The sequence below is a fragment of the Ixodes scapularis genome, unplaced genomic scaffold (genome assembly GCF_016920785.2).
Source record: "Ixodes scapularis isolate PalLabHiFi unplaced genomic scaffold, ASM1692078v2 PGA_scaffold10__122_contigs__length_95168666, whole genome shotgun sequence".
In the NCBI taxonomy this organism is placed as follows: domain Eukaryota; kingdom Metazoa; phylum Arthropoda; class Arachnida; order Ixodida; family Ixodidae; genus Ixodes; species Ixodes scapularis.
In genome coordinates, this window is record NW_024609836.1 from 20,257,545 (window position 1) to 20,269,222 (window position 11,678).

General features: G+C 48.1%; 1 protein-coding gene across 1 annotated transcript in view; it reads left to right on the forward strand.

Moving 5' to 3' along the window:
• Positions 1 to 11,065, forward strand: part of LOC8035819 (exportin-5) — a 95,692-nt gene extending 84,627 nt beyond the window's left edge. The window contains exons 28-33 of the mRNA XM_040218121.2: positions 853 to 944; positions 2,723 to 2,853; positions 5,309 to 5,413; positions 6,358 to 6,570; positions 10,209 to 10,307; positions 10,870 to 11,065. Coding sequence (XP_040074055.2) covers positions 853 to 944; positions 2,723 to 2,853; positions 5,309 to 5,413; positions 6,358 to 6,570; positions 10,209 to 10,307; positions 10,870 to 11,013 — 784 coding nt within the window. The 3' untranslated portion in view covers positions 11,014 to 11,065. The remainder of the gene's footprint in view (positions 1 to 852; positions 945 to 2,722; positions 2,854 to 5,308; positions 5,414 to 6,357; positions 6,571 to 10,208; positions 10,308 to 10,869) is intronic.
• Positions 11,066 to 11,678: the final 613 nt, after the last annotated feature.

Consider the following 11,678-nt stretch of genomic DNA (forward strand, 5'->3'; position numbering starts at 1 on the left):
CGCCACAAAAATGCAGTTGAAGACAGACGCGACTCAATGCACAATTTGTAGCGAGATTTCCTGCAGCTTGGAGTAGCGGCTGTCTTGCTGGGATTAATTCTTTGCGGTCATGTGTCGGGTCAGGCCCGACATCGGAGAAACGTGCTCCCAATCAGGAGTCAGGCATCGCCCGACACGCGTTCCCGCATCCTTTAAAAGATGATCCTTTGCTCTTTTTGCTGGGTTGGTGGTGCCATCTCTTGGAAAACACTTCAATCACATCACTTTTGAAAGGGTTCTAGCTTCTCCTGGAGGGCAGGACTAGTCATAAAAAAAAAAACATGTTCTATGTTGTGTGTCTTTTTGCGCAGCGGAGACGTGCGCAAATTTCAACTTCGCTGTCACGACGGTTATAGCCACGTTCCAGCCACGCTTGTTTTATGTGACTATCTGCATGATGTAATTGAAAGTGACAACGATTTCGGTGAAGAGGACGACTGTATCCCTCCATCAGATGCTGAAGAGGTGACCTCTGTTACTTGAGTAAAAGTAGTGATAAGTATGAAACGACTGCGCAAGACAGCGGCCGCGAAGCCACCCCGCCACAAACAATCTCCCAAACCTTCCTGTTCTTACGTGGGACGTTACCTTTGTACACTGTAATAAATTTACTTTTCCGGGGAATTGCATCCAAAATAGTTCCTGACCGGAATCACCATTAAGGTGGTCAGAGTATCTGACCGCAAAGGGTTAAGTAGTTTCGGTCACGTGGCCATTGTAGGCAAATACACCTTCCCCGCTAATTTTAGTGGAGAAGTTGTGTTGCACTTTTTACACTTGTTCCAGACTGATTAGAGAGTTGCTGTGTTTCAGTGCTGACTACGAGGACGAGATGACGGAGGAACAGGAGCTGCTGGACGACCAGCTGAACAGGCTGCTCTCGAGGGAGTTCCTGGACCTCTTGGGTGAGGGCGGATAGCGAGGAAATCACTCCGGCCACGTTTTCAATGGTGTCCATCATAAAACCGGATGTGCAAAGAGAATGAAGGCTTGCCCTTTGCTGTACGCTCATCACAATTACTGCAACGTCATCGGGCCCCTCATAACGTGGGACAAACTGGTTCTAACGCACAATTTGTTTTATTAACCGATTTTCGTGGATTTCTGTAACGGCCAGCTGTAACGACAAACCGACACCGAAAGGCGTTACGCCCTTAGGGAAAAGACTTCAGTTCCTCGAGGATTTGAACTTGCTACCTTGAGATTGTGAGCCAAGTGCTTTGCCAACTGAGCTATCTAGGGTCAGTAGTGAAAGCACACAAAAGTGATTCCTATTATGCTGTGCCATCTCACGATGTGTGTCAGAAATACGAGCGAATCTTCGGTAGGCGGTGTTATTCAGACGCCCTTCTCTTCTTCCCTAGAAGGCCTGTCACACATCCATACTTACCAGCCTTTGTCAGCATGGTCAAGCTTGTATATTATTAAGGTGAAAGTCTTATATGTCTCATCGTTCAGTCGACCTTCAAAGTCCTTGAGCAGATACATGTCGACGACACGAAAGGTACCAAAACCCACGGTTCAAAACTGGACCATGAGTTGGCGCTACCTGTGCCAGAATTCACAGAGGCGCGTGCGCGGCGCATGCGTAGCAGAAGAGGAAAACACTCGCTCGGGCAGCAAGTGATCAAAGTTCCCAACACTTACCACCGGCGCAGAATGACAGATGGTGCTATCAAACCTCTCTGAATATGGTCGAACGACGGGCAGCGCTTGTCAGCCACTTGCAAGCGACTGGTCCCCACACGGACGAGCGGCCAACCAGTCCCGCTCGTCCACGCGGGAACCCTTCGCTCTCGAATGGCTGACATGCGCCGTCCATCGTTCGACCCTATTCAGCAAGGTTGGGAGCACCATCTGTCATTCTGCGCCGACGATAAGTTTCGGGAATTTCAATCACTCTTTTAATACGCAAATCGGCCGCACATGAATGTAATTTTGGGGTTTTTAGGACGATTAGAGTTCGTAGATTAAGTTATGATAATAAAACGAGGATCTCAAAAAGCACTGTAGTCGTCCTTTAACAGCACTTTAGCAAAGGTAACGCTAGAGAGGAGGTGACCTCCTCTCCACCGTTTGTTCTGCTAAAGTGGAAAGAGGTTAGAGGAGCTTCCACTTTACCCTTAACCTGTCCTTGACTATAGATTCTATGTGGTGTAAAACAATCAAAAGTGCGGGATGCCACCACCGCTAGGGTGCGCATCTCCTATCTGGGTAGTGACATGTCTGAGATCTTCAAACACAGAATGTGTTTTATGAGCAAATGGTGAGGAACGATGGACATGAACAGGCGCAATGAATGAGCGACATGCTAGGAGCGTTGCACGACGTTTTTAAAGTTCAAGGAACTTGGGTCATACTGAGCTGTGTACTCTAGGAATTGGCCTCATTGACGTCGCTCGAGAGAACTACTCCCTCCAGGGCGTGAACATGTTGGGATTATGTAGCAATGGGGGCAGAGTAGGCGGGTGGACTCCTCTTTAAAGTGACGGTTGAAGGTCTTTTGTGTCTTCTTTGCCCTTTTTTGAATACCATTGAAATCATGAAGCCACTAGCTCAATTCACATCTTCAGCCTAACTGGATTTTCGGAGTGGATAATAGGTTCAAAATTAGGCTAGTATGTCCATATGGAGAAATGAGATGGGTTGTTTGCTGAGTGCCTTGCCACGGATTGCCTTTCAGCGGTGGTGCTCCTGTCCAGGCGCCAGGAGACGGTGCCATCGGATACGATGGACGAGGAGTCGGAGGCGCCTCACGTTCCCCCAGGGTCGGCTGCCATCTCCGAGCTGGGAGCACTGGTGCTCGGGACGGAGGTACAGTTTAATCTCGTTGCAGCGTACGTTTGGTTATAACATACTGATTTGTTAAGTTTGGTTGGCCTTCCTATTCATGCCACAGAGCCAACTTTGCTTATTACAGATTCTGATATAATGGACTAAATTAGAGAGTTTGTAAGTAGTTCACCATTCCATTATAGCAAACTCTTTGACAGCAATCATTATTGCCGACATTATGCGGCTTTGGTTTGGTAGCAGTGGCATCCATTTCGCTAATTGCTGTCATTGTGCTCGGAGCGTGGCGAGCTTTGTATGACCCAAAGGACACAGTAATGATGGTCATCGGTACAGCTGAATAAAATATCGCTACCTTTTAAACTTCATAAGTTTCAATAAACCAGTTCTTTTCTAATACAGTCAAATCTCGACATAACGAATTTCATCGGACACACGAAAATCCTTTGTTTTCTGAAATATTGTTATAGTGAAAAACTCATATAACTGTAATTAAATCTGAGCTAAAATAACGAACCTTTGCAATAGGAATATCCAAACGCTCAGATGTTATCCAAAAAAAAAAAGCTACACGTGGTTGAACATTACTTATTTATTGAAAGAAAAGGTCCAGCACAAATGCTACTACAGAAAGAACCAGGTGGGTAGAAGGATCCGACATTGATGGTGACACTGGCACCTCCCACTTAATTGAACACTGCACACACAGCACAGTTAATGGAGGAAATTCGAAATCTCCTTCTGGTTGGTGCAGCACAAACGCTGCAGGGTGAACGATTCATTGTCATCCAGCTTCCTGTGGTGAGCCCCGGTTGCATTGTCACACCTTGCAAGGAATATGCGCAACTTGCTAATGTGGAACAGCCCGCATGAAAGAAAGGAATGAGAAGTTAGCAGTGCTGTTAACTTATTTTTAAGCAAAGTCGCCAGGATGCGGCTTAAAAGTCGCCACTTTTAGCGAAAAGTTGCTAAGTGATGATGAGGATGATGATGGCATTTTTCTGAATTCGTTATTAGAGCGCAGCTTTTAAGGGCCCGTCTCCGGCTTGAGCGGCGTCGGCGTAACCGTGTGGTGCATTATGGGAAATGTCCCATAATGCACCGTGCGAGCCCCCCCCCCCTCCGGGGTCACGTGACTTCGGGGGGGGGGGGGGGGGTCACGTGACTCTGCCCCCTTGAGGTCACTAAAGCCCCCCCCCCCCTACGACGTCATCGTCACTGATGACGTCACCGGCATCCGCATCGTCATCATCATCATCACTGATTACGTCATCAGTGACGTCACTGATGATGTCATCGGTATCCACATCATGATCGTCACTGATGTGGCCCCCCCTCGACGTCTCGTGACCCCCCCCCCCCCCCCCAGTACCCTTCTCTCCTTCTCCTCAAGAGCTGCGCTCTAATTTGGCGTTACAGGGAGTTGTAAACGGCTTTCAATTTTTTTTTTTTTTTCATTCTTTGTTTAAACAAGATATGTAAAGGTTTTTATTATTTGAAACAATATTTTAGATTACTTTCTGTGGAGACGGGCCAAGTGAAGAGTCGTAGCCGGTCGTCCCATTCCCAAGGTGCTCGTCAGCACCTTGAGTTAACCTTGAGTGACTCGAGACGTTGGCGAGAAGATCCTGGTCCAGGAACAAAAGGACAGAAGAATGCATTGAAATCATACTCCTTTTGTATACATCTCCACCCTTAGTAGAACAAATGTGCTTCGTCCTTATCGAACAAAGCTGCTCGCTTTAAAATACAGTTTTTTTTTTTTGTTTTTTCACTATGTTCATGAATGATTTCGACAAAACCTGCTAGATAATCCCTGTAAAAGGAAGTGGTTCATGGGTTGAGAATGTCTTTGTATTCGCGTCAACCAACGTTACCTTGCATCACACTCGCCTTCAACAGCAGTAACTGTCTGCTTTTTCTCTCCCTCCCCCTCTCCACTGGAGAGAAACAATGAAGTTGAAAGCTGTCCACTGGAAGCTGCCAAGGAGCTAACCTACTGACCTATTTTCCTCTTTTTAAGACAAGGATTATGCATTTATGAGTCTTAGCAACTACCTGTCTACTACGTAGCTTTAGCAACAACAATTCCCCTAACTGGAAAAAAAAGAAGTCCCCAAAATAGTTGCTAAGACTCCACAAAAATAGAGATGTCGTTAGGATAACTGAAAACATGCTAAATTTAGCGACTTTTTGCTAAGTTAACAGCACTGGAAGCTAAGTAGTTAGGCCTAATGCACTCGCAGGATTTGTGGGAGCCTGTCAAAATAAAGTTGTTTACGGTATGTGAGATTAGTTGCGCGAATTAATGGAAAATGAATTGAGTGGTAATTTTTTTTAAATACTTCTGATTTTAATCAGGTATTGAATATCTTAGCGCAAAATATACCATTTGTTCTAAGGAAAGGTAAGGCCTGTGACTGACCGAGAATGAAATTTTGGAAAGGAGCTTGAATAGTTAATGGATTTCCTGCAGGATCTATGTGCATCGGTGGTGCTGACGGTGTTCAATGCCCTGCACTGGTGCGACACCTCGGTGTCCTTCAAGGCCATCACGCTGGCCACCCCTCTGCTGAGACAGGTAAGCCACCCGTCGAGTCCCGCCAGGAACCGTCGCAAATGCAGTGCCCTTAATTGCGGAGAAATTGACTTCCTAAACTGGCACGTCGATCGAGACCCGTTTTTGGTTGGCACCTGGTGGCCCGATGGCCTAACCGGCACGGTCCTTACAGCTGCAGATTCTTTCTAACCAAGTCCAGTTGATGGAGATAATCAGTATCTTCTTGTAACGGGTGCAAGTGCCAGCTGCAGTCAAATAAACTTAGCCAGTGGGTTGATAAAAACGGTTTTAGGGTCATGCCCGACTGCCTGCGTAGCCTTTCAGTCGAATCCTGACGTCCCGGCATGTAATGCCAGCCTCGCAGGCGCGTCTAATTTGAGAACCATGAAGAGCCCAGCAAAGCGAAACACCTTGCAAATGTTTATATTTGCCAAAGACAAAACAAAAAGCAACATCTCTTGCGGTGAGTGCAGGTTTGCGTTTAGCCAGGCACTTTCAAATGTGTATTCACTGCCGTACGTGTACGGTGGTGACCGCCAAAGGACTAAGAAAGTACAAAGAGTGGGCAAAACATTGCTCGCAATGTCGCCACCCCATCCTTCCTAGCCCGATTTGCGAGAAAGCAGCCGCGTTGTGCGGGGAAAGTCAGTGAGTAGTCGGAGAACTCGAATGCAGCGTGGAGAGACTAACACGCCCAACCTTTCGTCTGCTTCCTGTTGCTGATCGTAAGAAATAAAACTAAAAAATTACACGAGGGTAAGTGCAGCACAGACAGTGCCATTTTATTTATTCTGTCCACTACTTGTCCTTCTACTTGTCCTTGTGCCCATTTTTGTAATGTTTAAAAAATTCAGTCTTCTACCTGTTCTTAATTACGGTAACGAAAAAGGGACATAGAAGACAAACAGACGACAGAGGCTTTCGACTTGTTTTATTTGTTCTGTCTTCGACTTGTCCCTGTGCAGATGCAGCAGGAGGGACTGATCCGGGACGAAGGGGGGGCCTGCTACCTGCTGCGCTGCGTGCTTCAGGGGCTGCAGGTGCTGGGGGAGCACGACATCCACCAGGGACTGCTGCTAAGCCTCGCCCTGGCCCTGTACCTGACCACCCGGCCACTTTTCCCGGGGGTGGCCACCTTGCTGCTCGCCGTGCCGGGCTGCACTCCCGACGCCCTCAAGGTGGGTCTCAGACAAAAGACTAATTCTAAGAATGCAACTAATTGGATGGGATTAAAATACTAAAGCAGGGACATTGTTAAAGGAAAACTCCAGTCAATGCGGAGGGCAAGTTCGTCTGCTTCTTGCGCAGGGGGTAGCGGTGACGTCAGAACGCCGATCCCTGATTGGCTGATCGCGACCCCCTATCTGAGCGTCGTCTGCTCCTTTGCAACTTCATCTGTTCGCAACGTCGTCCGCGTCTGTCTTACCTTTCCTGCGACTTTCGGAAGGCCAGATTCACGAAACAATCTTACGCCAAAGATGTGCGTAAGACAGAACTTAAGAACGAATTCGTATTCAGGAAACTAAATTTTCAAAAGTTTTGCGCAGGTTACGACGAAATCCTACGACAGCTCCGAAGCTCGCATGGCCGACAGCGTCGCGGTCGCGACGACCCACGGACGTTTATTTTTCTACGTGCGCTTCTCACGCGTCCCGACTTCAAGCAGCAAGAAAAAAGTAAAAAGTACTTGAAACAGACCACGACGAACAAGAACGCTGGATCTACAAACGCCCAGGAAAAGCTCCAATGGCCACGATTCCACCGAACGCGACCAAGCGAGCTTCTGCAGTTAGGCCTAGCAGGCACTCCGCGACTCGGCGACCGTCTGCCCACGACCGGCTGGCGTGCTGAATGGAATATGCCCGCGCGACCGTTGTGAACCCTTCCCGTATTATACTTTCATCGCTGACCTCAATTTTAGATTAAGAGGTCAATTTCTTCCTCTTGCTATCTCCTTGTTTCCCGAGGCAACGGTGACTCTCGCCGGTGAAAAAGCGGTGCATCTCCGACAGACGGAGGAAAGGTAAAGCAGCCATCGCTTTGACTAGCAGACGTAAAGCAGACGACGTTAACTGCGCCAACCCTCCGACGCCGTTAAAGAGTAAGGAGTCTCGCCGCACACGAAAGGAGGGAAAAAGTATTTGGGAGGGAACTTGCGGACACTAACACGCTCATTCTCGGTTCTTAGCAAACAACCCTCGGCGCCTCAAGACACCTCGCCACCTTTGACTTCCCTCCTTGGTGCGCGTCTTCTAGTTGTTAGACAAAAACAATGTACCGCTCGAGTTATTTCGTCTGCCCTCTCTGAAAGGTGAAGTCGAGCTCGCTTGTAAAGTCGCAGGAACTTTAAGACAGACGCAGACGACGTTGCGAGCAGACGACGTTGCAAAGGAGCAGACGACGCTCAGATAGGGGGTCGCGATCAGCCAATCAGGGCTCGGCGTTCTGACGTCACCACTACTTCCTTTCTCATGCGCAGAAGACGAAAATGAGCCCACTTGCGAGGCGTATTCCAAGAAATTTGAGTTAATGCATGGTTGATATACCCCTAGGTAGTAATAAACGCTCCTACGTCTTTTTTTTTTCCAAGGCAGGAATATTTTTTGCACAATCTTTATTTAAAGTTTACCACAAACCAAAACAATGTCTGCGGTGGGCAACATTGCGCCGGCGTCGTCATCTACATGCTCTAACCATATGGTACAAATTGTGACGTGACGTACCGGGTGGCCGGGAGCAGCTCGGCGCAAGGGCGAAAGTGTCGTCTGCTACAATCGGCAGTCTGCTTCTCCCGACTACGCATGCACTATCGCTTCCGCAGCTTGTGTTTTAGCACAGAAAAGGGCAAGTTTTCCCAAGGGCTTGTTTTGAAAACATTACCACAAAATCTTTTGATTATATTGAGATATTTGGCCCATGATCTTTTAGGCGATACCAAAGAGAATCGCATTGTTTTCTTAATATTGAAAGTAAACCGCAGTTGCCTTTTAAGACAGTTTTAAATGCGGCGCCATCACACAAAGTTTTTGCAGATGCTAGAAAGTGGTTTCGTGAAGGCTGGGTTCAGGGTATGAATGAACTGTGAAAAGTTGTATATTTATACGATTGTATCCTTACCTTGTGTTGGTGAGCAAGATGCGAGGATGTGTATAGAAATGGGGTATTAGTAGCTTTTTACGTAATGGAGGATTATGATAGATTTTGTGAAACAAACACAAACTAGAAAGTTCTCCATGTGGTGCAAGATTAGGCAGGCTCAAAATCGATTTCATAGATGTTACACTGGCAGTGCAATGATACTAAGTATGAAGCAAAAAGATATATCTTGAATTGCTTCAACAACAAATGCTAATATGTCAGTTTAAAAAAAAAAAAAAAGAAATTGGGTTATGTGTATGTTTATACAGCCAAGAACTTAGTCTGCCTCAACGGGCAACTTGTCGCCCAGCTCTAGGTGAGCAATTTAGCCTGTGCAGTACAACGGCTAGCCGGGGGTCTTTAACGTGCATCACGCAGTAGTGATACGCGACCGCACGCCGGTACGATGCTCATCCAGATTGAAACGGGCAGGGGTGTGGATCGAACCCAGGATCCCTGGGTTGTGCAGTGCGAGCTTTCGCTCCAGTGTCAGTTTTTAAGGTTTTATGGCCTCTGCTAAAACCCTACGAAGGACAAAGAGAGGCTTAACGATCAGTCGCTTTGGTCCCCCTCGGGCACTCAAAATTTCCCCAGGATTTTTAGAGCAATAGCTGCTTTTGGGAATCTCCCTGGGGAATTCCGGGGTTCTCCTCCGCAAAAACTCCCGGTGATGTCGTCAGCTACATCATCAATCGCGTGATCACTGCCAGCCGTTGCACTTGGGACTCGCTGCTGCACTCGCCACCGCCGTCGCTGTAGTCGGCACCCTGTTGTGCCGGGGCATGCGCACGACCATCCAAAACTACTCTCCTCCTCCGGCGCTCGCTGTTGAGGTCGGGGGAAACAATAGCGTGTGGTTGCATTTGGCGGGTAAATGAGTGCTCGAGGTGCTTAAAGAACAGACGAAACTTGAACGCTGTGTGGATAAACCTCGGAAAAACCAGTGCGGGTCCGAAGAATGTGACTCTCAGTTGCGGGACGCTGCTTTTGCTGCAACACACATTGTGCGTTAGCGTAAACGCACTCCTGTTTTTTCCTCTCCCGCTCGTGGCCTCCACAGCACTGTGGCAAACTTCTCACATAGGGCATAATGCAACCATGGCCTCCGAGATTTTTGGCACATAAAGGTCTCCTCCACCCCTTCCAATTTACAAATATTAATTTCCCCAGGAGAGGGAGCTTACGCCAGAGCTCAGAGCCAGCATCTAAAAGGTGTGGCGCTCCGTGATTTCACGATGTGCCAGTCTCCCTGTCTTTGTGCTCGGGGGGGGAGGGGGGTTCGGGAGACCCGTGGAAATAGCTAATTCACATCTACTCGAGTAAGATATCCATCTCTGCCATAGAGGTTAGTGCTGCCAACTGCACTCATCTGTTCCCATTTCTACATACTTTTATTGGGGTCCATTTGCTGGATCTATTATTCGGGACGTTTTTCCGGTCCCTGTGAATTCCGAAAAATCGCTTGGCGACCATACCTACAAAAAAGACAAGAAATGTGAAGAAAATATTTTGGAAAATTTAGGCTCTGAGCAGAGGTGTGACAATTTCGAGGAAGGCAACACAACCAAAGCTGGCTCAGAGTCTCTTTTGTTGTTTTCTCTCCGATTGTAATGCATGCGTAAGCGAGAGCCAACACTGGTGACAGTGGTCCATGACTGCCTGGGGCTCTGATGTGCAGGCGTTTGAGGAGAAGCTGGGGCCTGGACCGGACGGCAAGCAGGTGACGGAGAAGAAGAAGAAGGAGCTCTTCCGCAAGCTCATCTCCCCCATCATCGGGGTGAGGGGACTTCTTTCAAACTGGAGATGCTCTAACCTCGGTCACGTTCTTATCGAGCACCCCGCTTTTTTAAAAAAAAAATGTTCTCCAATTCTTGGGGGGCGAAAAAAATTGCATCGTTTCTTCTGGATCATTTGAGCGAGTGTTCCTTCGCGAAATACAAAACGCAAAGGCGTCAACCACTGAAATCAAAACTTCCGCCGAGAATGTAAGGAAGGCCAGGTATGACTTCTCTGTTTTTCCTAGCACGATGCTTTCTCTACTCTTTTCCCAAAATATTTCAATTAATATATTTTCACGAAAAATTTCACAAATGCTCCTAAAAGCCATCAAAACTGGAGCTTCTAACCCCAAGCGCGAGAGATGCAATGTCGTGCTCGGACTTGGCCCACAAGAGACGGTGTGCCTTTTAGTTTGCCGCCAGTCAGATTGGCCGATTGACCGTTTGGAATCACTAATGGGTCAAGTGATCTTAGGATTAGAACTTGGTGTGAGGACTGCTCGAGGTGCTTACACTATGTGTCTCCTCAAACGGGTCCTTTTTGTGCTTGTGTCGCTGCAGAAAAACATAGGGCAGCAGTTCAAGGCAGCTATCGAGATCATGAACCTGCCTCCCATCTTCAAGCCACTCAAGATGATGGTGGAGATCGACGACAGCTCAGCCGTGGACAGCCTGCCCGCACTCTTTGCTCGCGATGAGACGTGACGGGCCTGCCTTCTCGCCTCTGAAGGGAACACATTCTTAGTTCTGTATAAGATTACCTTTCTTTCGTTTGTCAGTGAAAAGTTTGTTCCGGCTCAACTGCACATGTGCAAGTGAGTGGAGTTGCATCATTCGGGTTTTTATTAATTGTGCGTTTCGCTCCAGTCTGATGGCCCGCTCACACTGGAAACGGATCTGCAACCGCGAAGTGCACATGAAGCGAAGCAGACGTGCAACCGCGAAGGGGAAGGGGGGGGGGGGGGGGGGGGGGGAAGGTAGGGAGGGAGGGCTGAGATGACTGGGACGTCCGCGGCGTGTGGGCGGTGCGAAATGCCTGTGTGTCAGGGTATGTGCGAAGTGCATGCGTATGTTCTTGGGTCGGCTGGATTTCTGAAGTGAGGGCCGAAGCTCCATAAGCCGCTCATGCCGCGCACAGCAATATCGCGAAAGATGCCCCACCCACGAAAGATAACCCACCCCTATTTTTGGCTCAATTTGCTATAGGAGCTTGTGTCGCAGAAAATCTGACGTAGGTGGGACCAAAAGATCCCATAATTCAATGCCCGCAGCCACGTGTGTTACACGAGGCTGCACGGGTTGCATTATGGGATTTACCCATTAATTTGGCGAGAAAATTTTCCCGCCAAATTTAGCAGGAAAATGTTCCT